This window comes from Tympanuchus pallidicinctus, unplaced genomic scaffold (assembly GCF_026119805.1).
Source record: "Tympanuchus pallidicinctus isolate F22 unplaced genomic scaffold, pur_lepc_1.0 scaffold1, whole genome shotgun sequence".
Taxonomy (NCBI): domain Eukaryota; kingdom Metazoa; phylum Chordata; class Aves; order Galliformes; family Phasianidae; genus Tympanuchus; species Tympanuchus pallidicinctus.
In genome coordinates, this window is record NW_026294618.1 from 95,016,753 (window position 1) to 95,043,564 (window position 26,812).

At 39.3% G+C, this 26,812-nt stretch overlaps 1 protein-coding gene across 1 annotated transcript; it reads right to left on the bottom strand.

The window, feature by feature from the left end:
• TMX4 (thioredoxin related transmembrane protein 4) lies at positions 1 to 26,812 on the bottom strand. Its single transcript, XM_052672324.1, has 8 exons — positions 26,615 to 26,812; positions 18,048 to 18,163; positions 11,526 to 11,571; positions 10,295 to 10,423; positions 9,329 to 9,374; positions 7,386 to 7,487; positions 4,583 to 4,646; positions 1 to 3,081 (listed from the first exon to the last, which is right to left on the bottom strand). The coding sequence occupies exons 1-8, from the start codon at positions 26,785 to 26,787 to the stop codon at positions 2,789 to 2,791; spliced, it is 969 nt and encodes a 322-aa protein (XP_052528284.1). The 5' UTR covers positions 26,788 to 26,812; the 3' UTR covers positions 1 to 2,788.

A 26,812-nucleotide genomic window follows, 5' to 3' on the forward strand; every position in this document is an offset into this window, starting at 1 on the left:
TACAGTCCAACCCAAGTGAGCACACTTCCCATTTTATTCATAAAAAACACAGGACCGGCAGCACACAGGTTATGTTGTTTGAGAAGCCTTAGAAGCTTCCTACTTGTGACTTCCAGATTCACATCTATGAATAGATGTACTGCTGTCACTTGCTGCCTGCTTACTTAATCCCTTCACATCAGTGATCCTGTAGCTTGGTTCATTATGATGGAAAACATGAACTTCATTTAAAATATAACAGAGATATGCAAAAATAAGAACTGTAAATAAAGACTCCAGACCAAACAACAGCTTCTGATCTTTCTCACATCATCTCAGAAACCCTGCATCTGCAAGGTGCCATTTCTGTGGGGTTTTTGTTTGTTCTTAAAAAGAAACTCAAGGACATCATATTGGAATACAACACTCATGAGAACATCTTAGTCATATAAACATTCAGAAAGCCCAAATACCTAATCCTGAGCACACACAAGACACAGCATCATTCAATACTTTTTTAATACTTCATATTGTCAGCAGTGTAAGACAAAGCCACTGGGAGGAATAAGGATGTTCTGAATTTTTCAACGTTTGGAGCATCTTTAAACAGCCAGAGAGGAATTTACATGACTGGCTCTACATTATTAAAAAAGTAGAAGGAAACTGAATAAAGCGCAATGCTTACGCATTCTGTCTGACACATTACAAACATCACAATGCTCTACACAGCTCAAAATTCTCTTCAGTACAGAAAGGCATCACAGTCCTCAACTTACACTGGATACAGTTCTTCCATATTCCCCAGTGTACAGCAGCTTTGGACCCATGACTGAAAGGATACATCCATTCTTGTCTTGCACAAGTCCATGGAACACCGGTCCCCGCTCGTCTCATTCTCATTTTAGATAATCAAAAAGGCAAATATGTCCTAGAAACTACAGAACTGTGCTCTGTGCTCTTACATGCACAGTTTTTCCCTCTACAGCAGCCACAAAAGCTTTAAGTTTTGCAAATACATGCTTAGTTTGAGCTTTTTATAAAAAAAATTAAATACATCTCAACTGACATGGAGTCCTGCTGCCTGTGAGATTTACAGCTTCTTAATTACATGGAAGAATACACAGATAACACAAACCAACTGCTCTCATCATAGTGCAACTGTATTGCCTCCACATATGTGAAAGCATGTTTACCTATCTCTACTATCGTAGAATGAGATTTAACTCAACTCAGCTCTCCATAAAAAAATCATATTTAATAGATGCAGAGTAATTTTATCTGTTACAGTTGAAAAAAGAAACATTTAAACTTTCTTCAATATGGTTCCAAGACACAATATGCAATAGTTAAGCTCAGCTTTCTTTGTAAAGTTGAGTAAATACGCTCTCTATGAGCATTAAAAATCAAATTTCAAGACAAATTGGCCCTAATAATATCAGTCTCAAAGGAAACTAGTATTTTGCACTTGCAACTTCTCTTCTAGTAAGAGAAATAATTTCATCTGATTACTCTTTATTCTAGATGAAATTCATGCACATTAGCAAGTTTTATGCAATATAAAAAAGTTAATCTTAAGATACACCTTATACACATGTGATCATATGTCAAATCAGGAACATTCACAATCTCACTGTAAATAGTCTTTACCTAAGAAGCCATTAACCAAGTCAACCAAGGGAGGAAAATACAAATCATTAATGAATTAGTTTGCCTATCATACCTGATGCTGTCTACATAGCAAAGCATTTCTTACTTTATACAGTTTGATACATATTTACTTTGACAAAAGTAGCAAAACCAAAAGCTTCTTGCTTTTCACCCTGCCCATCCCTTTTCCTAATGCACTGAATCTAGTAACAAAGTAGAAAAGTGACAAAGGCGAACCCTTAAGTGCCCCCTCAAATAATATTATTACAGCAGTTTCAGCTCTGCCGAAACCATTCTGGGCTGGAAACAGCAGAACTGCACTGCAGGTGCCAAGCCAGCACTGGGAGGAAATACACAACTCAATGGCTGCCAAATGAGTACTTCTTGCTACAATCTCCAAAGAGTCATGCTTTGGCAGATGTTTTCCCTGACCAAAATAATTTCTTTTAAAACTCTTAATTACAAAGATATTTTTAGCATCTAGCTGTCATTCTCCATGGGCCTGAAGCTTTTGATTACTCAAACTTCTTGGGTCAAAATAAACCCAAAACAGCTGATAAGCCTAAGCTGTGCAGCAAGCCTCTGAATTACCACAGCCTGAAAAATTTGAGGCTACAAAAACCAGGGCACAAAGCAAAGCACACTGCATGATACAATTTCAAAACAAACATTAAAAAAGATAGAAAGGTGCTTCAGTTGAAAGCAATAAGAATAAATCCTCTGTATACAATGTCTTTAAACAGAAGACAGGTAAGGTACCTTCTTCCACTGCTCTATCGCTGATCTGGTGCTTGTGTGCCTTTTGGAAAAAAATCAGCATTCAGACAGAATAGTCACTGGCCTGCCAAGCTACTTCAGAATTCAAAGTCTTTGCCTTATTTAGGTCAGTGCTGAGACTCCATCACACCCCCTTTTCCCTTAGAAGTCTTCAAAAACGTCATAACGCTCACTTTGATTGTCATGGCTGAAGTTATACAATACACAGCATTTATGCTTATAAAATAAATTCAGTGAATAATTACTAGTTTAAAAGAAAAAGAAAAGCCTGCTGAGAGAGCAGAGGTTTTCAGTAAACACAAGTGATAAATCAAGTGTAAGCTTCAGCTTCAGACCCAGGGTCTGATACTTCTTTGGTCCAAGTGTATAAAATTCACCCCAGAAACTACAATCCATGATCAGCCACCTGACTTCGACGCTGCCTTACTGAGCTTTCAGTCTCTGAATCAGCTGAAGGCTGCTCATTCAAGTCTTCCACTTCCTCTTCTTCACCTGATTCTTTCCCAAGTGCCAAGTCCTCTTCAGAGTCATCAACACTTGAATTTGGAGCATCTTCTTCTGAGAGATCTTTTACCTCTGCAGCCTCTTCCGCATCATCTGCAGAAAGCTCTGTGGCCTCCTCCGGCTCTTCTAACACTGCATTCTCTGCATTCTCCACATTCTCCTTTGTAATCACTTCTAAACAAAAGAGTTCCATATGAAGTTAGACTGATATTCAGAACAATGTCTTTTGAAGATACACCATTAAATATGTTAAACACACCTGGTACATTACAATGTATTACAGCTCCAAAATATTCATGAGCTTCACTGAAAACTTTCGCATAGTACTATTTTTCCCCTTATTTTTCAATTCTTTCAAATAAACCTTCCATAGTCTTTCTCTTCCATGATCATTTGTTTTACTTGCATATCAGCCAGAGCACCTTCAAATGGTTCCACCAAGTTACAAACTAAAGACAGGACAGGTTGCTTGGCTCCTCGAAGAGATACCATTACTAAACAGATCAGTGAGAAAGTGATACCGGTCAGCTCCGTCAGGTAACACTGCTGCTGGGTCAGTAAGCCAGCTGGATAGCAGACTGCAGCAGTGCACTTTTTCTATCAATACAGTGATTCTGAAAAGAGTAATTTTGCATATTGAAGAATTCTAAATTTGTCTAAAGTCTTACTACAAGTGTCACAGGTGCATCATCTAACACAGCAAACACAGATGTACGTAGTTACAAAATAAACTTTTAATTACAGTTCATTTTTGACACCATTTGATAGCACAGCTGTGCCACAAGCAGTTCTAGAACTTCACAGACATACGATCTTGACAACAGGCTCTGTTTCGTGTGCAAGCTTTTGCCTCCCACTCCTTATGGAGCAGAATGCTGGTCGGAAGCCCTTCCAATGGGCATCAGCAAGATGTACCCTTTCCTTTTATTTGAAGTAGATGCAACACCCCACACCACATATTATTTCCTTTAAGATTAGTGAGTAACATTAAAATTTCAGAGGGAAATTTAGTTTTACATATGGTGAGGGGTTTAAAAAAAGACATCTAATCACCAGGAGGCTAAATTTCCTCATACAGCTCATACAGGGACCCTCAAAGACTCAATACTGTAACAAAGCCTGATGTATGGCTAATGATAAATTGCAGTGCAAGTTCCTCAACTGTCAGTTTATTTACTGCAGTATCTAGATTTACTTGATTCTCCTTCCTTCTTTGCCCTTCTTTCCACAATACAGATAGAGAATTGTATAGATCTAGAATGTTCCTAAGACAATAGAGAGTAGAAAATAGGACATGGAAGTATCCTACCAAACCAAATCACTTTTATATTTAAGCAACAGATCTAGCAAAGATGCAGCTACACAAAATAAACAAAACCCAGTATATTTATATAAGAAATAGTAATTTTGAAAGCCTCTAGCCACTTGTCAGTTCTGCAAGAAATAAATACTGCTGTTTGTTAGTAGTGTTGGATTTTTTTGTTGTTGTTTGCTTAACTTTCCTCTAAGTAAATGCTTTTATTAATATTTCAGACATACAAATTCTTGCCACTGGGTGATTACAGTGCATACGTGGATTTACTGGCTGAGATTTAAGTGCTTGACAACACACTGCCCTCCCTCCTACAAGCATACATTTAAAACTACAGCATCCCACCCACTTAGGAGTTCTTACCAGATATTTCATTTCTGTAATTTGACTTTGATGGACAAAGGCAGTCTGAAATCAAAACCAGCATCTGGGTGGAGAAAAGCAGCTTTGGTTAACAAACACGTGTTTCATTCCAGCAGCCCCTACACTATTTTATTTGTACCTGATGCAAAAATATAATTGGCAAGCTGGTGATGAGAAGCAATAGTGTGACTTGGGATACATCGTTACTCATCTTCCATCACCTTATTACTGCACTGATTCTGAATTCATTTCTTTTTTCTACTTCAGAGACTTTCAATATACTTTCACTTCAGACCATCTTCACTGGCAGGAGCTCTTAAAAAGGGAACTTGACAAAAAAGATTAGTGTGCTATAATTTGAATAGCAAAGTATTCTTAACAGCATGCAATTTTAGTACTCAGGAGTGCTTTTCTGTAACTCGAAATGTGCAAAAACCTGCTGAACAGCAAGATGTTGCTCAGAGAACAAGCGATAAATGATGGGCTTTACCACCATCACAGATATGATAATTCACTCAACAAGTCTGGATTTTTTCATTAGGCTAAAAAACGTCAATTGAATTTCACAAGATCTCAAGAACAACTTCAGAAAGAATACACAGTGCATATCCACCCCTGCCTGGATCTACATTGAGTGCTTAACACTTAGTTTATACAATACACGTTAACTGCTTTGGCTTTTAAAATGGAAAGTAACATTACTGTCTCATTCAACTTCAAGCTCAAACTGCAAGAAAATCAGCAGATTTCCCTTCTGAAAGTGTTACAGGAAACAAAGAATGCAGTGGTCAGAAAGTCCTGGACAAATAATGTCTCCACGTATTTTTTTCTAGTCGTCTTCATAGCTATCGCGAGGAAATGCCTATCTTACTTTTCATCCTTTTAGATAAAATAAAATCTAGAAAGTTGCATTAACTGGCTCAAGGCAAGAGCTGCCTGAAGGCAGCTTAATTAAGAATCTGGGGGAAAAAGTACAAGCTCTGTATTTGAACGAACATTGTTTTCCATTTCATAGCTTCTGCCTCCTACCTCCTTGAATTTATTCAGAATTGAAATGCTTAGCACCTTCAGAAGAGATGCTCAAGAACCAATTAAGGATTTTTGCTGTATTTCGTACTCCAGAAATCTTCTTGGCCAAGATTTTCTGTGCTTTGGCACGTTATGCAGTTCTGACCCACTGCCTCCCCAGTATACAAAAAGGACTTTAATCCTTCACATTCGATTCTGTCTTATGATTTTGTTAGTTCAGTGCTTTGATTGTTTTCCACAGCAGACTAAGGAAGATCTTTCATCACCATACATTAAGAATAGCACAAAGGAAATAAAAGAAACAAATGATGCAGTGTTGGAACTACATTTCAATCACAAAAGGTGTTAGGTGTTAGGTTGCAATATTAAGTATACATTTTTTTCAACTTTTTTCAGTTTGGGAGTTGGGTCATTGTTTGTTTGGTTTATTTTACAGTATGGGCTTTTCTTTTGTGGAGTGGAGGCTTTTCTCGTGCTTTTGTTTGGGTTGTAGGTAAGTAGAAAAACAATTTAAAAAATTCAACACAGCCATTTGCTTCTAGTTGCCTTGATTTGTGTTCTTTTTTTGATAAAGTAGAATCTAGAAAGATGCAGCTGTTTTAATCGTACAATTAAAAAACATACAAGTACTGCATATATTTAAAAAGTGTTTTTGCCTAAACATATGCACCTGCATTGAAAGAACAGTTTATAAATGTTCATTACACAACTTCTCTTTATTTCATCACAATTTGGACTGAAGGGCAGAGATCCAAGTACCCAAAACAACTGCACTGAACAGCAATTTAGCAGCTAGTTAAGAACCCTTAGGCTCACCCCCGGTTTAACAGGCTTGCCAGTTGCAGGGTTTGCACCAAACCACTGATTTGTACAAAACTCTTGTTCCCAGCTATATCTCCTTTTCCAGCTCACTTTCTCATTTGATGTTGAGATTAGAGAGTCACAGTGCTCAAGTATTACAAAAGAAAGTCATTTCAAACACACAGGTAAAGCAACTTTGAGTGTTTTCCCCACTAAGGGAACCCCCAGGGTTCAGGACACAGCTCTGAACTTTAACATAAAGCTTTCTTTAAATAACCTTCCCAATGTTTTGAAGATTCATATATCAGTGCATTCGTTCTGCTAATAAGACGTCCACTGATTAAGACTTAAAGCAGAAGATCACAGAAGAGAATGTAGTCTGTTTACTGAAGAGTGATCTGTAACCACAACATCAGTGACTTCAAAATAGAGTAAGTAAATTAAAACCCCGTAAGTCTTCAAAGCCTTTCAGATTTTTGTCCTTTCGTTTTGAGTAACAATACAGCAGCATACTTGTGTTGCTAACTCTCACAAATAGACTCCCATTTCAGCTAACAAAAAAATCCCTCTATAAAAGCCCGACTTAAGGAGTTGGAGACTTTACATTGTCATTCTGACCACACACATGCAATCCTGAAGTCTTTAGCATGAAAGAACAACTTAAGTCATTGGTTTGGTATACAGACTAAGCAGATAGAAATTCAAGCATAAGTTTCATAAATAGGCCAAATTATCTGAGTGAACAGCCCTAACCTTTACCTGAAGTAGGCAGCAAAACTAGCAGGGCAATCAGCAGTACTAAATACTTCAGGATTTTAGTTGTATACTGATTGAAAAGCAATTTAGGACCAGGTACTGCATTATAATTTAAAGCACAGTTTTTGGTCCCACTGCCCTTCCCCACCCCCACCCCCCCTCCGAGTTACAACAGACTAAGATTTCTATGTAACTAAGAAAGCAATAATTTCCTTACCAAACCCAGGATCAGGCCAATCAGTAAGGTGGCCAAGATGAAGATTGCGTAAGAAATCCAAACATGAATTCCAAGAGTGTCCGTGAGGTAGCTATGAATTTGCTGGAAATGAGAAGGTACTTATTAACTTCATACCAAACACTGCATGCAATTTATTCTGCTGAAACCCTTACAAAAATCAGCATCTAATTAAGACCCCACACAACAGTATTTATGTATACACACCAAGCTTTTTGCACACAAACCCCAGCCCTTCTTTAAAAAAAAGTCTAGTAGGACAGTTAAGCACACGATTAAGTCTCCCTTTTGTTTTACTGAATTTTCATGTTAATTTTACTGCAGACAGGCACATGGAGTTGTACTACAGGTAGATGTAGGAGATATACTCAGAGCATAGAGTAATGTATTATAGCATTCTCGGGTTCTCTATTTTCTGGAAGTACTTAAGTGAGATTAACAGGTCAGATGCACCTGTGGCATAAACCTGTACAGAGAACTGTCAGAGAACACCAATGAAGGCATTTTAAACAAAGGTACTTCAGAAGTTAAACATTTTGAAACCAAAAAAAACATCAATGTCAGGTTCAAAGCAGGTGTTATCTTATATCCACTTCCCAAGCCCATTGCCAAGCAAAAGACTCCATACAGAGCGTTACCCTCATAATTACACCTGGGAAGCAGAGTGGTGGACACTGTTGCAAGGATCAAAACACACTTCATCTTAGGAATTAATTTGCTAAGTAAAATAGAGCAATTTCTCTCTTACTGAAACTCTCTAGCTCTTAACAGCCATCTATTCTACGCAAATACGAAGTAAGTAGTTTTTTTTTTTTTTTTTTAAAGAGAAAAATCAGACTGCAACATGAAGATTTCTTTGAAATTGAACTGTTATACAAACTTACATATTCATCTGCTTGAACTAAGCACCATATCAAACGGAACAGTCCAATAGGAAGTCAATTATAACATCATATCTCTTCCAAGAGTACATCCATTAGGAAACAAACCACAAACATTTACAGAACCTTTAATATTCCAAAGTCCAAAATTCATCTCTCTCTTCTCCTTAATATAAGAGCATCCAATATTTACTAAAGCTATGCAAGGACAGCACAGAAAAATGAGTAAGGAAATGGACAGTTGAAATACCCATCTGAGCATAAAGCAAATCAGACAAAGTTCCTTGTCAGAATATTTAATCTTTCAGGAAGGAAACTAGGCAAGGACAACATTACACAAAAGAGGAAAAAACAGAAGGCTATAAAAAGTTATTGTTATCCAATGAAAGAAAGAATTAGAAGATAGCTTGCCCAGGAAACCTAACTGAAAGTTTTATTTGATCCTGAGATAAACGCTTACTGGAAGTGTTGCAAATTCTACACGAACTCCCTACTACACTTTTTTTTTGTACCAGATATTACAACAGCAAGACTTTTGCTCCAGATAGTCTTTCAATCTGAGCCACACTTGATGACGGTGAGAAAGAGCATGTTTCCTGGCCAAAATTGGAAAGACCTGAAAATCTTCAGTATTTGTGTACTGCAGGGAAAAACATCTTACAAATGAAGCACCTCAAAATAAGTTTTATAAGTTCAAAACATACTCCAGTGTAAATTGTTTCTCTCTTGATCATTTTTCTGCTGTCCAAGCCTTTCTTTTTTTAATGTGAATCTTGTTGGTAGTTTGAAATACAGATGCAGAGTGAACATTTTCAGTATTGATGATAACCTTTATAATCTAACTGCCACTTTTTGACACAGGGCCTGTTGGCACTGCAAAACTTCTAGCACAAAGATACTACACATCCACTACATTTTAAGCATAAGGAAAATTTCAGTCTTATAAAATGATACAAGAAACATTCAACTACATTTTGACTTCTAAACAGAATATTATTTTAAGCATGTAGGTGGTATGGAATACATTACCACATAGTTACTTACCCTGATGCACCCAGAGAGATGAAATAGTCCTGCCATACCATGCATCCTGAAATACAATGAAAAGGGAAGAAAAGGTTCTAGGACAAATAAGAGTTAAGATACATGAAATACTGCCCAGAAGCCAGAAAAAATATTCTTCCTATGGACTTCTGATAACTATCAGAAGGAAATGAACGCAAATCATGTTTTCCCTATATTATTATTCATTTAAGTTGGCTCAGTACAAAGCACTGAAACAATGATTTGAGACAGCATTCAAATTTAATCACAAAAAAGCTCCCACAGTTCAGCTTTGAGCATCTTTTCCCCACTCACAGCAGCATGCAGCTCTGTAGCTCCTCACCCTATTACTAAACATTGTACACCCACTGGATTTTTCATTTGAGTTTATACATAATAGTTTTAGTCAAAATGAAATGCAGTGCAGTCATACCTCTGTTCCACCTTTTACAACATGCAAGCAGTCCATGCGATTTCAAAGGCAAATCCCAGCAATACCAGATACTAACCCCAGCAATAACAGACACTGTGTAAGCACTATGCTGTCTCCTACTCTAAAGAAAGACACAAGACTTCCTTTCAAACAAATACATAAGAAAAGGTTACAGCTAAATGCTTCTGCCACAAGCAGCCGGAAATCAGGTAATAGTTCGTATAAACATGCATTTGATTTCAGTACTTTGGAGACAGAACTGGCACTTACGTAGTGCTCAGTGGCTGTACTTTTTTCCTCCTTTAACACATTTTCAGAGATATACAAACAAACCTCAGCAGGCACGAACAAAATCAAACACACAAAAAAACTTCACTTGAAGGTGAGAAGCTGCAAAAGGAGGCTGTTGATACAAACTGCTTCTGCAAAGCCTACACATCTTGGGAATAAAGGCTTTTTGTCTTTCAGCTGTCAACATCGCACCCTTAATGAACACTGAGCTATAACATCTGTTAACAAAAACAAAGTATTACATTATAGAAGATGGAGACTTCCATCCTGCTACAGGCTCCACAGCTTCCCATTTTTTCTCTAGAACGTAACTTTGAAGATCTTCCAACGTCCGTGAGCCTCGGTATCTGCGAAATACTCCATCATTTGCACTGAAAATCATAAATACAAGTTGACAAACATCGCTTTAGCTCTATGGCAAAAATACAATCTATTCCTATGCTCCCTCCCTCCACCCCCCAAAAAAAACCAACAGAATCTACATACAGTGATTTGACTTGTCCAGGAAGCTCAACACCTACATATTTTCAGTGTTTCAAAACTTATCTGATAGATAGTTGCAGTTTTTCCACCAGAATTAGTTTCTGCTGTCTATTGCTATCATATTCACTCTAAGGTGAATACAAAACATATGAAGAAACAAACCAATTTTTACACACTTATCAGAATTAAAAAATTCTATCTATCAATACATATGGAAAATACGTACATGTACGGCTCAGGATCATGATTTAAAGGGCTCACTATTTATAAGATGTGATCCTTTACTGAAGAGACACAAAAACCAGCTTTTGTGTTTTGTTTCCATCAGTATTCGTTGCAATGGGATTTATTAAAGCCACATAAGTTAAAGAAATCCCCCAATGAGGACTCTGTTAATGTAATTAAAGCTATAAACAACAAATGGAAGTGAAACTGAAAAAACAATACTCTTTCATTGACACCTATATTTCAGCATTACAGTGTAAAACAAGAGGCCAGAGGGACACAACTGCAACGCAGTGGCACCAAGTCATCAGATTAAGAATTTAGTAGTAACAGAAGCAGTACTACATGATTAATAAAGAATTTCTGTACTATTTTACATGAAGCCTAGGCTGTCAATTATTAAAATGAGAAACTGAAAGTGATGCAGTCCTGTAAGGTCAAGTGTTTCTCTTACAGATAATCAGGTTTCTAGATGGCAATAAATGCCAACTGGATCAGTTCTTGTAAGTTATTAAACAATGCTTTCAGACTGAAAAAGCATCACTTATTTAGGTATAAAATTGTTTGCAAGAAAAACCTTCCACTGTAAGTTAACAACACATTTGATATTCTGTAAATGCACTGCAATAATGAGAAGTGTTCTTTAAAAAAACTCAAAAAAATTATGTAATCCAGTCAGCCATTACATCTCCCATACAATTGTACAAATGGGACAGAAAAGAGACCATGCATTGAAACAGACATTTTTTTCAGTATGATACTTACTGGTAAATTGTAGGAAGTGTTGTGATAAAGAAACGACCACTCAATCCTACAAATGAAGAGAAAACATAAACAGTTGTGTAAAACTGAAAATTCCCCAGCATTCTGACTCACCTATAAACACCTACAGATCTATATTTGCACACTAGAAAGCTGACCGCATAGCTTTTACCACTGCTTTCTAAAAACAAGTTTACAGTTTAATCTTCAGAACTGCTACAAACTAACAGATAATAAATACTGTTGCCAAATCAAGTAAAAATATTTACCTCAAGGAATGTTTGCTACAAGATTTCTCTTCATGAAATTCACTAATGACTACTTGCAAGCTGTTTTTGACCAGACAGACCAGCAATGCAACCTTCCAATCAAAAGGAAAAAGAGTCACAAAAAAAATGCACTTCTATTTCAGGATCCCAAGCGCTTATGTCTGTGTACAGCCTCATCCAGATGACCACTAGAAAATTGAGCCACTAATGATTGTAACAATGACTACAGTGCCTTTCTAACTCTGCCCTGGATTTTATTTCATGCTCCAGTTGATTTTAAATGATTTAGAGCTGTGCATTTAAGACTGCCTGTACTTAAGTCATTAAATAAAGTAATCTCATTTGCTTGTTTGTTTCTTCAAAACAACCCTCATATGCTGCACAACCTGCACAATTTGTGCTGGTATCCGTAGGAGGACAATTTATCTCACAAACACAACTGTAGCAAGACAATATTTTGGATATTTCTAGGTTCTTATCCCTCCTTCCCATATGCTATTCCTGCATAGGTAAATACAAGTGCTATGCTAACATACTGATAATAAAGCTTGGGATGTTTCAACATTCCATTCCGTAAAATATGTTTGGCCATGGGAATAAATTTTCATATCATTAAGAAGGGTGGCTCATAACAGCATTTTGGGCAAACATAAGGCAAGGAAGCACAGACAAAGAGAGGTTGAAGCAGGGATCCATAGGGCTGGCTGGAAGTAATACCCACACCGAAAGCAGGCATTGCACTAATTTACAAGTTAACAGTCACAATGTAACACAACTTGGAGGACAAATTCTCCAAATGATCAAAACGATTCCCTGAATCACCAAAAATCAGCTGTGATGGGAAAAAGTTTGGAGTTCTCTGACCTTGTGTTCAGTAATGCTACAGAGTTATAGGTGCAAGTGCACCCAGCATCACTGCAGCGTTTGGTACAGCAATGGAAATCTCCCAGTCTATAGACTCACTGCAAGAGTCAGCTGTGAAACAAAGCTCCCAAACATCTGGTAAGCAGGCTTTCTGTAATGCTCAACTAAGGACAGTTGTCAAGTGAAGACACCAGCTGCTCTCTGCTTCCAAGACTGACGAGTGTGGGAGCCACGTGACACTACCGCTGCCTGACAACTAGGAAAGGCCACAAAGATGGAGGAAGAACTTGCCTAAAAAACTGTAATATTCATAACTACCAACTTAAAGACTGCAGAGCAAGAAATAAGATATACTGATGCCATCTATTTAAAAAAAAAAACAAAAAAAAAAAAAGCCACAGACTTCAATGGTTATCAATCCATAGGTAAACAGTTTAACTTTCTTTAGTAAGGGCTGAATACCTTCAGCCATTCATACAAAGTTACATTGTAAGGCAGACATGACAAATCACTTCTGTAACTTCTCCTTTTGTAAAGTTCTGAACTATCTTCTAAGGATCTAAGTCATTAATTAGCTTCCTACACCAGGAAGTTGGCAATGGAAAGATATTTCAGCAAGAATATCTGCCTATAGAAACAAAGGGGAACCAGACTGAACTAATTCAGGTATTTTAAAATTTCATTACTAATTATTCTTTCACTGTAAACCCCTCTATAGAACAGAAAAAAAAAAATTAAAATCAAACTAAGCACAAGCTTCTTTAATGTTCCAAGAGAGAAAGGCATCTTCACCTCAATTTTTCAGCACTCATCTTTTATTGCTGTGGGGGGCAGGATGGTGGGAAATCTTATAAAACAGTTTCAAGCCCTGGCAGCAGAAGGAAAGATAAAATAAACAAAAATGCAAGCATAAGAGTAGAATTAGTCAAGCAGAAAGCAGAGCAGCACAAGAAAAACCGAAGCAGAAAGCTATAAAGACCTTAACAAGCTTAAGAGCAGAGAAAGTTAAGGGAATACTGAAAAACTCTGATATTCTAATGAGGACTATCCAGGCAAATGAAATAGTTAGCTTAAATCCCTCTTATCTGTAACCTATCCCTGAGCAAGTACCAATGGTCTTACAATGAGCAATGAAGTAAATAAACCAAAGTCTGTCGCCAAAATGTACTGAAGCATCCTAAAACTTCACTTGGAAGATTTTTTTGCATATTTAATACACCTCCTTAAAGTCAGCTTCAGCGAGCTAAGAACACACTGCAAATTGTTTTGGCACATGCCTAATACAAACTTTAACTGGCTAATAGTTTTAACTGGAAATAAAGTTAAGCATGTATTTACAAATCTAAAACCAACATATGCCATCATGTTGTCAGCAGAAAAATAAGAACAGGAAAAAAAAACCTAACAGCTTTGGTGTTCACCACTCTCAAAAAAATACAGAGGATACAGAAGCTATCTGAAAAATACCACTGCTTTCAACAAGCAAGTATTCCAAGAAGATCAGGTATGGAATGGCAGTGTCTGATCTGCCCCTCTGATTAATATCCTTTATTGACAGTTCTGGCCGGCAGTGATGAGATCACTGACAGCAGGCTGAGGACATATATAAAAAATGATTTTAGGGGACCGGGGAGGGTAGCTCATGGAGCAGGCATACACGTAGTATTTGTGTGTACTCCTACGGTAGCAGGGAAGGACACTGAGACGACCAGAAAAACCCACCCTATAAACACACAGCTGAGAGGCTAGTGCAAACGCAAAAATTTGGGGTCCTTTAATCATGGGGCAGTCTACTCAGCAACTGGCATCAGGTCTGCCACTGGGTATCACCTGTCTCAAACAGGGAAACAGATCCTTGCCCAGGAGCTCGTGGGACTTGTAGAAAGGGCTTTAAACTAGATATGAAGGGGGAAAGAGATAAAACCAAGCCCACTAAAGATGAGCCTGGGGGAGCAGTAATGGGATTAGAGGTGAAGCGAGGGGCTCAGCTGAAGTGCACCTACACCAATGCATGCACATGCAGCACGGACAGCAAACAAGAAGAGTTGGAAGCCATTGTATGGCAGGCAAGTGATGACCTAGTTGCCATTACGGAAACATGGTGGGACCACTCCCATGACTGGAGTGCTGCAATGGCTGGCTACAGACTCTTCAGGAAGGATAGAGAAGAAAGGATGGGTGGCAGCATGGCTCTCTATATTAGAGAGTGCATTGATGTTACTGAGCTTGTGTCTGGGGATGATAAGGTTGAATTCCTATGGGTAAAGATCAGGGTAAGGGAGACATCCTGGTGGGCACCTGTTATAGAGCGCAGAACCAGGATGAAGAGACAAATGAGGAGTTCTACAGGCAGCTGGCAGAAGCTGTGTGATCGCCAGCCCTTGCCCTCATGGGGGACTTCAACTTGCCCAACATATGCTGGAAATACAACACAGTGCAGAAGAAGCAGTCTAGGAGGTTTCTGGAGTGTACAGAGGATAACTTTCTCATAGCTGGTGAGAGAGCCAATGAGAGCTGCCTTGCTAGAGACCTGAGAAAGTCTGGTGGGAGATGTGGAGGTTGGGTGCTGTCTTGGATAGAACAATCATGAAATGGTAGAGTTTTCGATTCTTGGTGGAGCCAGGAGGGGGAGCAGCAAAACTGCTACCTTGGACTTCTGGAGGGCAGATTTTGAATTGCTCAGAAGACTATTAGGGGAAGTCCCCTGGGATTCAGTGTTAGAGAGTAAAGGGGTCCAAGATGGCTGGTCGCTCTTTAAGAAGGAAGTCTTAAAGGCACAGGAGTTCACTGTCCCCTTAAGCCACAAAACAAGCCGGTGGGGAAGAAGACCGGTGGATGAACAGGGAGCTATTCTTGAGGCTCCAGGAGAAAAAGAGAATTGACCTCCTGTGCAAGAAGGAACAGGCAACTCAGAAAGAGTACAGAGAAGTTGTAAGATGCATAGAGAGAAAATCAGAAAGGCAAAAGCCCAGCTTGAACTCAACCTGGCCGCTGGGGTAAAAAGGAACAGGAAACTCTTCTACAAATTCAGCAACAGTAAGAAGAGACTAAGGAGAATCTCCATTCTTTACTGGATGAGGCTGGGAATGTGACCACTGAAGATACGGAAAAGGCAGAGGTTCTGAATGCCTTCTTTACATCTGTCTTTAAAGGTCAGACCAATTATCCTAAGGGTACTCCACGCTCTGACCTGGTAGTCTTGATGGTGGGGGCAGACTAAACCCACACACGGCTCAGGAGGACACAGTCAGACATCTATTACTCCAACTGGACTGTCACAAGTCCATAGGGCCACATGAGATTCACCCAAGAGTGCTGAGGGAACTGGCAGAGGTGACAGCCGTGCCACTTCCATCATTTATCAGTGCTCCTTAATGACTGATGAGGTCCCTGAAGACTGGACGCTTGCCAGCGTGACTCCCATCTACAAGAAGGGTCGTAAGGAGGACCTGCGGAACTACTGCTAGCCTGACTTCAGTGCCAGGGAAGCTTATGGAGCAGATTGTCTTGAGGGAGATCACATGGCACATGTGGGACAACTGGGGGATCAGGCCTAACCAGCATGGGTTCACAAAGGGCAGGTCCTGCTTGACCAACCTGATCTCCTTCTATGATGTTCTGACCAGGGCTGGGTGTTAGGAAATACTACTTTTCTGAAAGAGTGCTCAGCACTGGAATGGGCTGCCCAGGGAGGTGGTGGAGTCACCAACCATGGAGGTGTTCAAAGAACATTTGGACATTGTGTTGAGGGACATGGTTCAGTGAGAACCATTGGTGATGGGTGGATGGTTGGACTGGATGATCTTCAAGGTCTTTTCCAACCTTGGTGATTCTGTGATACGGAAAATCCAAAACATGTTGTTTTAAGAAGAGTGGTGATAAATGTTGAGATTGAGAACTTAAAGGCACTACAGAGAACTCTGAAATCCAGAAGCACGTCCATTATTTGTTCTTAAAATACCAAATGTTTCAATAGAAGTGACAAGGAAGGACTAAGTACTTTGAGATCGGTGTGTCAAGTGACCGAAACATGTTGTAAATCCATTAAGCATTGCTTCTTCCTGTAGCAACTGTAATTAAGCACCATGAATGGTTACTTTGCCCTTCAGAGTTCTGAAATGTTATTTTACGCAAATCTACAGACACCCAGTGTTTTTTCCCTTATTTTATGTATTTCCAACTACTTTCTCTGGGCAAGTGAAAAACAGGAGATTGGGCACTTAAGCACAAGAACTAAAAGAAAGACTGAAGCACAAGACTACAGTAAAAATACCTCAGTTACTTCAGAAAGATTCCAAAGGAACTTGCATACCTCCAAAACATCATCACCGCAAAGAGGTCAAATCTTTAATAAGTCTTTGCTTTCTAATTTGAGTATCTACAGCCTTCATACTCTGTGCTGAATGGGCTATTGCAGGTATATTAGGCACACGCTGGCACGAATGCATCATTTTTGCCAATTCTTTGACTCACAGAAATAAAACACCTTCGGAGAACAAGACTCTGAGCACTACTAGAAATTCAAATATTTGAGGAACTTCTAGTTAAAAGTCACACCTAAGACCGTTAGTACTTTGCATCACTCAAAAGTCAGATAAATTCAGACCCAAAGAAAACTTCAAATACACAGTCCCTCCAGTTCACAACATAAGCATTCAATTCTGTACTGGGAAGACTAATGTCTTCAAATCCCAAATATTTTATTGTTAAAGTCTCACTTTAGGAGTGCAATTCTAAGTTGATCACAGTGAAATGTCATAATCAAGACAGAAATCCCAAAACTTGAATAACACCTAAGCAAAGAAACTCTAATTGGGAGACAATTAGAAGATGGGATTATAATGGATCCTCACTCACAGTCCTTAACTCCAGAGTAAGCACTACTTTATGGGAAGAAGCAGAAATAGGCTACAAATTTTATTTATGTAAAAATTGCTTGTGTTCAAACTCACCTTTATTGAACTGTTATTAATTTTTATGCACACTATAGGCAAGCCTAACACCAAGAGGTCGGTGTGTCGGAACACAGTTTACACATTCAAAACTCTGAAAAGAATCACCAAAGCAGGAACAAGTAAGATTGTATTTATGCTTCTGTGGACTGGTAGGAAGTTGCTTTTGTAAGCATTCGCATACATGCATCAAGACAGGAAAAAACAAGGCTGCACTTTAAAAGCACTAATACAATTAAACAAGACAAACAAACAGCATCATAATGCAAATCACTAAAAGCTTATTAAAGCCAGCTCGCACTGTGGTGGTGGTACTACGCTCTGAAGCACAGAAATTGGAGGCAACAGAACTGTTAACCCATGTACTCTAATAAAATAAAGCACATTCAGATACTGATACTTAATTACTTTTATTTTAAAAAATTGTCTACATACTGTACCTGGCTCTTGAGTGACATCCACCTTCCCCACAGTGATATCCATCTGCTCACTTTCTTTTGCAAAACTCTCCCATATCAATTCAATCTGTTGACAAGCTGGACACCAAGGAGCATAGCTAAAGAAGGCAGGGGAAAAAAGGTTAAAATATTTTTATCTCTTCATACACGTGCATTCAAATTAGTTTACCATATAGAGAAAATACAAACAGATCAATCACAGGAAAAAATGCAGTTTTTCATAATCAAGTCTATTGAGTAAGATAATCAAGTGGTTTTGCATCAAACTACACTCGTTTTAATGTCATTAAAACAAACAGTATTTCTCAAACTTGAGGAAATTTATATCTAGAACCATCACCAGACATTGTTTATTCTATTTACATAGCAAAATAAATTTTCATGGCAGCTATCCAAATTATTAAAACCAGGCTGCCCTCTGAAATGGTATCATTCAATTCAGCTTTTTATATTGATTTCCCACACCTCTGTACTGCTAGAAATTACACTGGCCTCAGCCTGCTACTCAATACGTTAGAGCATGCCCTTTTCAATAGCGCTCTTTAGAGATTTAAAGGAAGTTCACATTAAATGTCTACTGTTCGCACTGTTTTGCTTTTCCTTAGGATTACTTTCAGCAAGACAAGAACACATTTTAAGAGTTGAGTTTTCTACACTATTCGAGCATTAAAACCATTCAAATCAAGTTTGACATTCTGACTGATATTATCAATATGGAGATAGAATGGCTGATTTGAAAGTCCAAGTCAGAAAACATTTATGTTTTGATAGAACCCCATTTGCCAAGTTTATGTATTTTATCTTAACAAGACTGACAAAGCCTGTGTCAAGCTTCCACAGCTTGCAATGCTTGGTTACATATTCCTATTAGGCAAATATACGTGCTACGCCTAGTTTTTCTGCGAGCTACAGCTCATAGAATGGGAGCCAGAATGTATACATTTACAATATTTTAAAAGGTAAGACATCAAAATCAGTTGGCTAGAGACACTATTTGTCACAGAACTCAATACACACAGCCACATTTCTCATCCACTCTTAACAGAAAGAGGAAATCTCTTCATGGGCTGAGTCCAATATCTCTAATAGCCCACATATCCACAGTACTCTGACTGCCTCACCCCTTTGGTCTGACTGCCAGTACTGCTGTCCAGTGCACACAGAGGCACTTCTCACTGCCTGGTGGTTTTCTAATTAGGAATGCTTACTCTCAAGCCAAAAACGTTTCACATAAAAAAAAAAACAAACCACAAAACAAAACAAAAAACCCTGAAACAATTTCTCATGGAAGAGATAGAATCAAACTTCCTGAGTAATTAGTAGGTTTCAAAACCTTTACAAAAAAAAAAAATTGTTTTGGAAATGAAATCTTGTAATTTTGATGTTAAAACAACAGTAGTTAAAATCAGAAGTTTCTATTACAGTAAAATACAATGTGCATTTTTAAGTATTAAAGCTAATATTGTGGGTTTTGTGAAACAGCATTTTTTTATGAGAACATCTGAAAAAAGTACATAAATCTAATCGTGCCAAGAAACAGCTTGTCAATATTGTTTAAAAGGATGCTGGAAAAAAAATCTCAACACCGAGCTGCTGCCCTGTGGAGAGCTTTTATTAATAGTTTGACAGATACTGTACTTTAGAAACAGACTACATTTTATTACAATAGTTTGAGTGACAGGTAAGAAACCACATGTCAGATAACGCTACCGATGCTGCTCTAAAATTAAAGACAGAAGTTTGAATGTTTTCTAAATCCAGCTTCTCTGGATGAGTCAAATTCATCTATTAATCTTCAGCCTGCTTAAGGTGTACCTGAAATACATACTTTCGTATATGTATATGTAAGAAGTCATACACACACACACACACTATAGAGAAAGAGAGAGCAGTAGGAAAGCAGATCCATGTGTGTGCTAACTAGTCTTTATTATAATCTATCAATTCATACGACACAAGAACAGGTCATTTACAAAAGCAGATGCAACCCGAACCTCTTCAGGTACACTCCACAAACAGACAAGGAAACCATTAGCACTTCTGTACAAGCAGTGTTTGGGCTGCTGCTCCTCAAGCTCTCCCTCCTGCACCAGTGGGTATGTTTAACTCTTAACATGTTGTCTGCACCGTGTCCTGTGGCCATACCAGTGTTCTAAGAAAATAGCACTCGGGTCTTCTCTACTTAAATTGAAGCCTATTGGAATTACAGCCAAGACCCGGACAGCTGATTGACAAAAGAAAGTTTCCTATAGGTTGGTGCATATTGAAAAGTAATTTAAAAGAAATCTGATTCAACACCTCCTATTTATAAATGACACATTGTCAAGTTTGTTATCACAAGCATGTACATACCCATGATACCTCATCTGCGGCCTTACTTGGCCTCTTACACAGCAGAGAGCTTTACAGTTTAAATATCCTCATCCATCACCTCACTGCTGTAAAGACAGGCAAATGCCTATCTAATGGTCTGAGCCATTGCAATAGATATAAGTTGATTAAAATCACTGTTTCAAAGAAGCCAGGTGTCTTCCCATCCCAACCCCTTACAGGATTAGAATTTTTCTACGGAGGGAATAAGAATGTCTGGAAGCAGAATGTTAAGCTCTTTAAGTCAAGACAAGCAAAATCTATTTCCATCTCTATGAACAGCTGGATTAGCTCACGTCTTGGCTTTCAAACATCAGCAACTGCATTGATGGCTGCAATAAAACACAACTTGAGGTAAAATCTGTTTGAATAAGCATACCATTCAGTTATATCACTGGAGGCAATTAGTAAACACAGAAAGATTCGACCTAGATTTCCTGACTCACAACGTAGCAGGCCACAGCACTGATCATTTCCATTCTTAACTGTTTGGCTAGGGAAGTGACCTATTCACTCATCTTCAGACAAACTGTTATTCACTATTGCCTGTTATTCACTATTGCCTGTTATTCACTATTGCCTGTTATTCACTATTGCCTGTTATTCACTATTGCCTGTTATTCACTATTGCCTGTTATTCACTATTGCCTGTTATTCACTATTGCCTGTTATTCACTATTGCCTGTTATTCACTATTGCCTGTTATTCACTATTGCCTGTTATTCACTATTGCCTGTTATTCACTATTGCCTGTTTAGTATCATCGTTAGTGACTATGGACACTGAACAGAAGCAACCATGAATACTGTTCTTCACTTTGCTGTGTTGGCAGTTTCAGGTCACAGGAATCTGCGAATAAAGGTAAAACAGCTTGCAACAATGGAGGAGAATTTCAAGAGGAAAAAAAAAAAACAGCAAAGCAGTCAAGATGGAGATCTCCTGTTCATTCTAGCTTCTCCCCACTCCAAAACATACAACTTATCTCTCTCTCTTCTATGAAAGGCATCGTTTAAAATAAACCATGCTATCAGTCTGATTTCAGATCAGAAGTACTATAAAAATCAGAGGCGCAATTGTTGAGACAGCTCCTCATAGAAAGGTACCAGCAACAATAGAGAAGATATTTTTATTGTGTCAACTAGTTTTCTCACTTGCCTAACAAATTCTGAACACTAAAACAAGCTAATGTTTAGAAAAAGTAAAGACTTTGTAACATTGAAACACAAGAATTTAATAAGTGCTCAGCCCTCCATCAGTCATAAAATCATACAACTGACTGACAATACAGATGTTCAGTAAGAAAATACTGTAAAACAATAAAGCACAGTTGAAAGCAGAGGTCCAAGCTTCTCCCAAACCTTCAACAGGTGAGTAAAGCAGATGGCTAATTAGTCCCATGGCAAGACTTCATTTAAAATAATTGAAGCTTAAGTACCCTAAAAGCATGTAGAACAGTAGTTCTCAGACCTTCTCCATTCAAGCACTCACCCAAAAAAGATCACTTGGATCTGTTTTTAAGCTAAGGAGTACTACAAAGTAAAACTGCTATACCTGAGATTGCTTTCTCCTTTGAACCAGGTTTCCACAGCCTTCACACATGAAAATCCTATCATGAAATGCTGCAGCCCAAGACATCCTTCCTCACTAGAGTCTAACAGAAAAAAAAGAACAAGTGAGGAAGGAAGCTACTCAACTATGCCATAAGTCAAGCAGTCGTTGTTTCCTCAAGAGACTAATGGGAGCACACAAGCTGCAAGTGAGCAAGAGGAAAGAACTCTGTAGGAATTGCAGACTGCCAAGAATCAATGTGAGCTGGGAAAGAGGACAAGCAGCACAACTACTGTTCTCAGTGATACACATTTTTCCCCTTCAAATTACACACAGAAACATGCCAAAGGTTTAATGAGTATAGAAACAACATATTTAGGCTAGCTATTCCTCCTTCACATCTTCAACTGCTCTCCTTTATATTCTGTGCACTCTCCCCATCTCCATTATTTCCAACTGTTAATATACGGTATTATGTTTTATCATTGACAACTCTAATTGAAATCATTGCATCATTCATCATCTTATCTGCAGCAAGGGCTACTAAGTAGTACACAGAATTTCCTATCCTCAGAGTCCCAGAACAGATGCTTCACAACAGTTAAGCAAGCCTGCAAATTGCTAAAACCCTAGCAAACATGCTTGCAGAATTCATTACAACATCTGAGAGGAGCCAAATAACTCAACTTCTTTCTACAAACCTATTTCTGTGGACCAACAGTATTTTTTAAAGGTATTGCTGTGTTAGGTTTGAACTTGAATAGGAGCTCACAAAAGCTTAAGAGATTATTTTAGAGACACAAGCAGGATATCTAGACCATTTAATGCAGCCCAAACCAAGGGCTAAGCAGAAGCCAGGCACTGCTGTTGTCTGATCAGAATGGCAGTGCACTAAGATGCTGTTCTGGGGACTTCATTTCAGAGCTAGAAAGCTAGCTCCCATTTTGCTGTATTTCCCTCAGCCACCTGACACGCACATCTCTTTCAGTAACATCCAAATAAAGGGAAAAGCAACTGCTGACCACTGTGGGCTAATACACACTAATCCAATGAAATCAGGTTCCCTAGAAGAACATTTGAAGTGCCACCCACCACTCATTCTACAGACTAATGAAGTGAACTTTAACCTTTCAAGAACAAGATGGGAAGCAAGGCCACATATATTGGAATTATTCAGCTTTCTACTTTCAAGAACAAGAGAACTGTAAGAGTGCCATGTGCAATCCAGATGAAAAAAAATGTTCCATTCACAAGGTTTTATTTTATTTTTCAAAAGGACAGAGCATTCATCTTGAAAACTAAAAGAATGCCTAACAACCCCTGAGAAATGGATGCAAAATCTTCAATATTTCAGCAAACTAAGTTCCATCATTCGGTACAGTTTTGTCCTTCTGACAAATAGTAAAGCATCTGCTACCAAGGATACTGCAGATTCACATTTTACCAGTTTCTGTTCAGCCACTGTGTGGCAAAGACAACGTTCAGTTATTGAACAAGAATTCACAGATCATTTGGTTGCTTCCTCTCAACTCAGTCAAGGTCCGCAGAAGTTGCACAACCAAACAGAAGCTCTAGCATTTGGGTTTTGTTTGTTTTTACTATTAGGACAAAGAGAAGTCTAGAAAGACAGAAGATGAGACCATACTCTTACAAGTGACGAAGTTCCCCAATCTTACTGAGTTCTGAATCTAGGTGAATTGTTGAATAATTTATTGAATTCTAGAGTTTTATTGAGTCTTTTGAGCAGTTTAAAAGCATTAAACCATGCAAACGGCAACACACTCAGCTAGACTTACAGCATGCTCATTTGGAAGTGTAGCTTCCATAGGACGACTGGGCACTGACCCCTTGTAGTAACTTCACCTACTAAGCAGTATAACAATATCTAACTATAAACAACAAGGAAATAAATAACAGGCCTATGCTGTATGCTATGTAAGCTAGATTTGAAAACATGATTTATTGCTTACTTCTTACTACTATGATTATTACTCCCCAAAGCCTTGGCGAGAATTAAAACTGACAATTGTAACATCCATTTTCAGGATCACGTAGCATTATTACTTCACTGAAGGGAACCAAAATATTTTACATCCTGTGTGGGAACTGAAGTAGAGATTTTCTCAGTGGCAAACACATGAAGTGCTGTACGATCAACAGGAGTTACTTTATAATCGGAAGCATAAAGACTACTAACATTTATCTGCTTCAAGAAGAAGAGGAAGTTAAATTAAAATCAATCAAGTGTGGAATGAGCTATGTTCACAAATGCGAAATGCACCAGCCTGTAACACACTCAAGGACAGAGACCAGGAATTAGCATTCCATTTCCCCAACAGACACAACATTAAAAATAAAGACAAAAAGCTCCTCACACTAGCCAAACATTATCATGCAGCTGCAAACTAGAAATAATGAAGCTTTTTGCAACAGTTTATTCCAGCATCATACTTTCAGCATTTCAGCAAAGGTCTGCATGCTATGATAGTAACAGCAAGCAAGAAGTGTCCGTAAAAGACACTGTAACACAAAGTTATCCAGAACATTATCATTCAAATGCAGCAGCGCTTCTAGGGCCTGCCGTTTTATCAGCTACAAATAACTGATTATTTATAAGTAGTCAGTCAAGTACACACACTTCAGCTAGAAGGGATGAAGGAAGAAGAATCCTATTACTCCTACGAATCCTGCATACAAGTTATTTCTGGCTTAAGTCTCTCCATTCGTACAACCAGGAACAAATAAAAATAGTGGCAGCACATGGTAGTTAGCCTACACTACTTTCATAAATGGGAAAAAAAAAAAAAAAAAAAAAGACTTTTCTTTCCTGACAGCTTTTGCATTAAAAAAAAAAAGTAAATAAAGTAGCAGCAGGTTCTCTAATTGAATGAAGTTTGATGAACAGCGCTGCAGCCTTGCCAACAGACCCATGCAGTGCAGAAGTAAGTCAGCAAAGCGCACAACTCCTGTCTACACCACCAGCTCTAAGCTACATAAAAATCATCAGCAGGCAAATCTGACGATATGAGAACAGCTGTAAGAATCACAAGAAACTAATTCTGAATCTCAAACTTCATTCAGAAACAGCAGCATTAAGTTAGCATCCTCATGAGATGCAAAGATTCCTTCTCAGAAGTAGAAGCATTAGAAGTGTGCCAAAGAAAGTAGCATGGAGGACCAAGTTCCTTTCCCACATGAAGCACAGTCCACAAAAAAAAAAAAAACTAACGGTAATTTACTTCACTTGAAATGCTGCTCCATTGCCTAAAGACACACAAAGCAATCTAAACTGCTCATCATCCCAACCACTTCTGATTTCAGTCAGTTCCTGTCTTCTTCCTTGCATGCACCAGTAGTTACTCAAACGCTTTCTCAGAAATACAAGAAAGCGCTGAATCACCTTAAGTAGTTTATGTCCTCCCTAAAATTCACTGAGCTGTGTATTAATAGGCAAGTTCATAGAACTCCCACTAGGGCCTGAATGTCAGAACAAGATAAACAAATATTGGATCAAAAAATAAAAATAAGACGACTCAAAACCAAACCAGCAATCCCCTGTCCCCTGCTACCACAGTGGGTATCCCTGGGCCTCTGAGCAGCCATTTCAGGATCACTTCCATCCATTCACTGATATTGTGAGGTCTCCAGTGAGATCCAGAGCATCACAGCCTGCGGAGGAGTGACAGTCCCTCTCCCTCTAAAAAGATCAGAATAATTCAAATTCAATATTGAAGAAGAATAAAACTTTGAACAGCTGGAGAAGCATTTATGAAGGAGCACAAGTTCAGATGTTGGTGGGCCAGATCCTCTTTCACTACTCAGTCTGTTCAAAACTGTTAAAACACCTCCACAGAGGAGTAAATAGCACACACACCACAATAAATCCCACTCCATATCTGCACAACACACAGCTACCACACACATACACAGCTTAAACTGTTTCTTCCTTTTTTCCCTTCTAAATGCAAACAGGCGAGCTCCCCTCCAAGCACAAGACACCATGTGCCCTTCAGCAAGTTTTACACCACCAGGGAAGTCAGGACACCACTGAAGTAATCCAGCAGCACTCCAAGCCCTGCCCACAACTAGCGAACCTCTACAGCTATCAAAAAGATAAAGCATAGGCAGCTGTGAAAAATCAACAAAGCATAACGCACAACTCTTAAAGAGTAAGAATACTAGAGCCACGCACACCGCGTTATTTACGTAACACCACTCCTGCTAAGCCCTGCCTGCCTGATTCAGCCCTCCTAGCTCACGCGAATCTCAGCGAAGGCCCGCCCCACACGAGCAGCCCGACGCGCGCTGCCTAACATCGTACCCGTGCGGGACCAGACTCGGAGGAAAGGCCCCTTCAGCAGCCCCCAAAGCCCGGCGCACAGCGCGCCCGTCAGCTCGAGGCCACCAAGGGGACTTCGCAGCGGGCGCGGGAGGCGCGGCGAGGCAGGAGGAGCCCCCAGGCCCGCCCCCAGGCCGCGGCAGCCCGCAGGCGGCCAGAGGCCTCCCCGGCTCCGCGCCGGGCAGGGCCGCACAGAGCCCAGACGAGGCCAGACCCCGCGGCCGCTTCGAAAGGCTGAGCCCCCCTATGCCACACCACCCTAACCCTAGGTGGGCGAGCGGCCGTTACTCACAACTCCACCATCCACTGGCCCTGCAGCACCAGGCTCCAGTTGGAGCCGCTCAGCACCCGCATACGGCTCCGCGGCTCGCCGGGGCTGCCCGCGGGCGACGAGGAGAAGACCGAGGCGGCGAGAGGGCCGAGCGCGGCCGCCAAAAGTAGGGCCGTACCGCCGCTGGCCGCCATGTTGCCCCCGCCCGGCCCAGGAAGT

What these genes read in the sequence shown, in the direction of transcription:
- TMX4 (XM_052672324.1), bottom strand. Translation starts at nt 26,787, where the DNA reads ATGGCGGCCAGCGGCGGTACGGCCCTACTTTTGGCGGCCGCGCTCGGC. An exon ending in GGCCAGTGGATGGTGGAGTT is followed by an intron (nt 18,164 to 26,614) that starts GTGAGTAACGGC and finishes TGCCTTCTTTAG; the next exon opens with CTATGCTCCTTGGTGTCCAG. An exon ending in TTGGCCTGATCCTGGGTTTG is followed by an intron (nt 4,647 to 7,385) that starts GTAAGGAAATTA and finishes TTCTCCACCCAG; the next exon opens with ATGCTGGTTTTGATTTCAGA.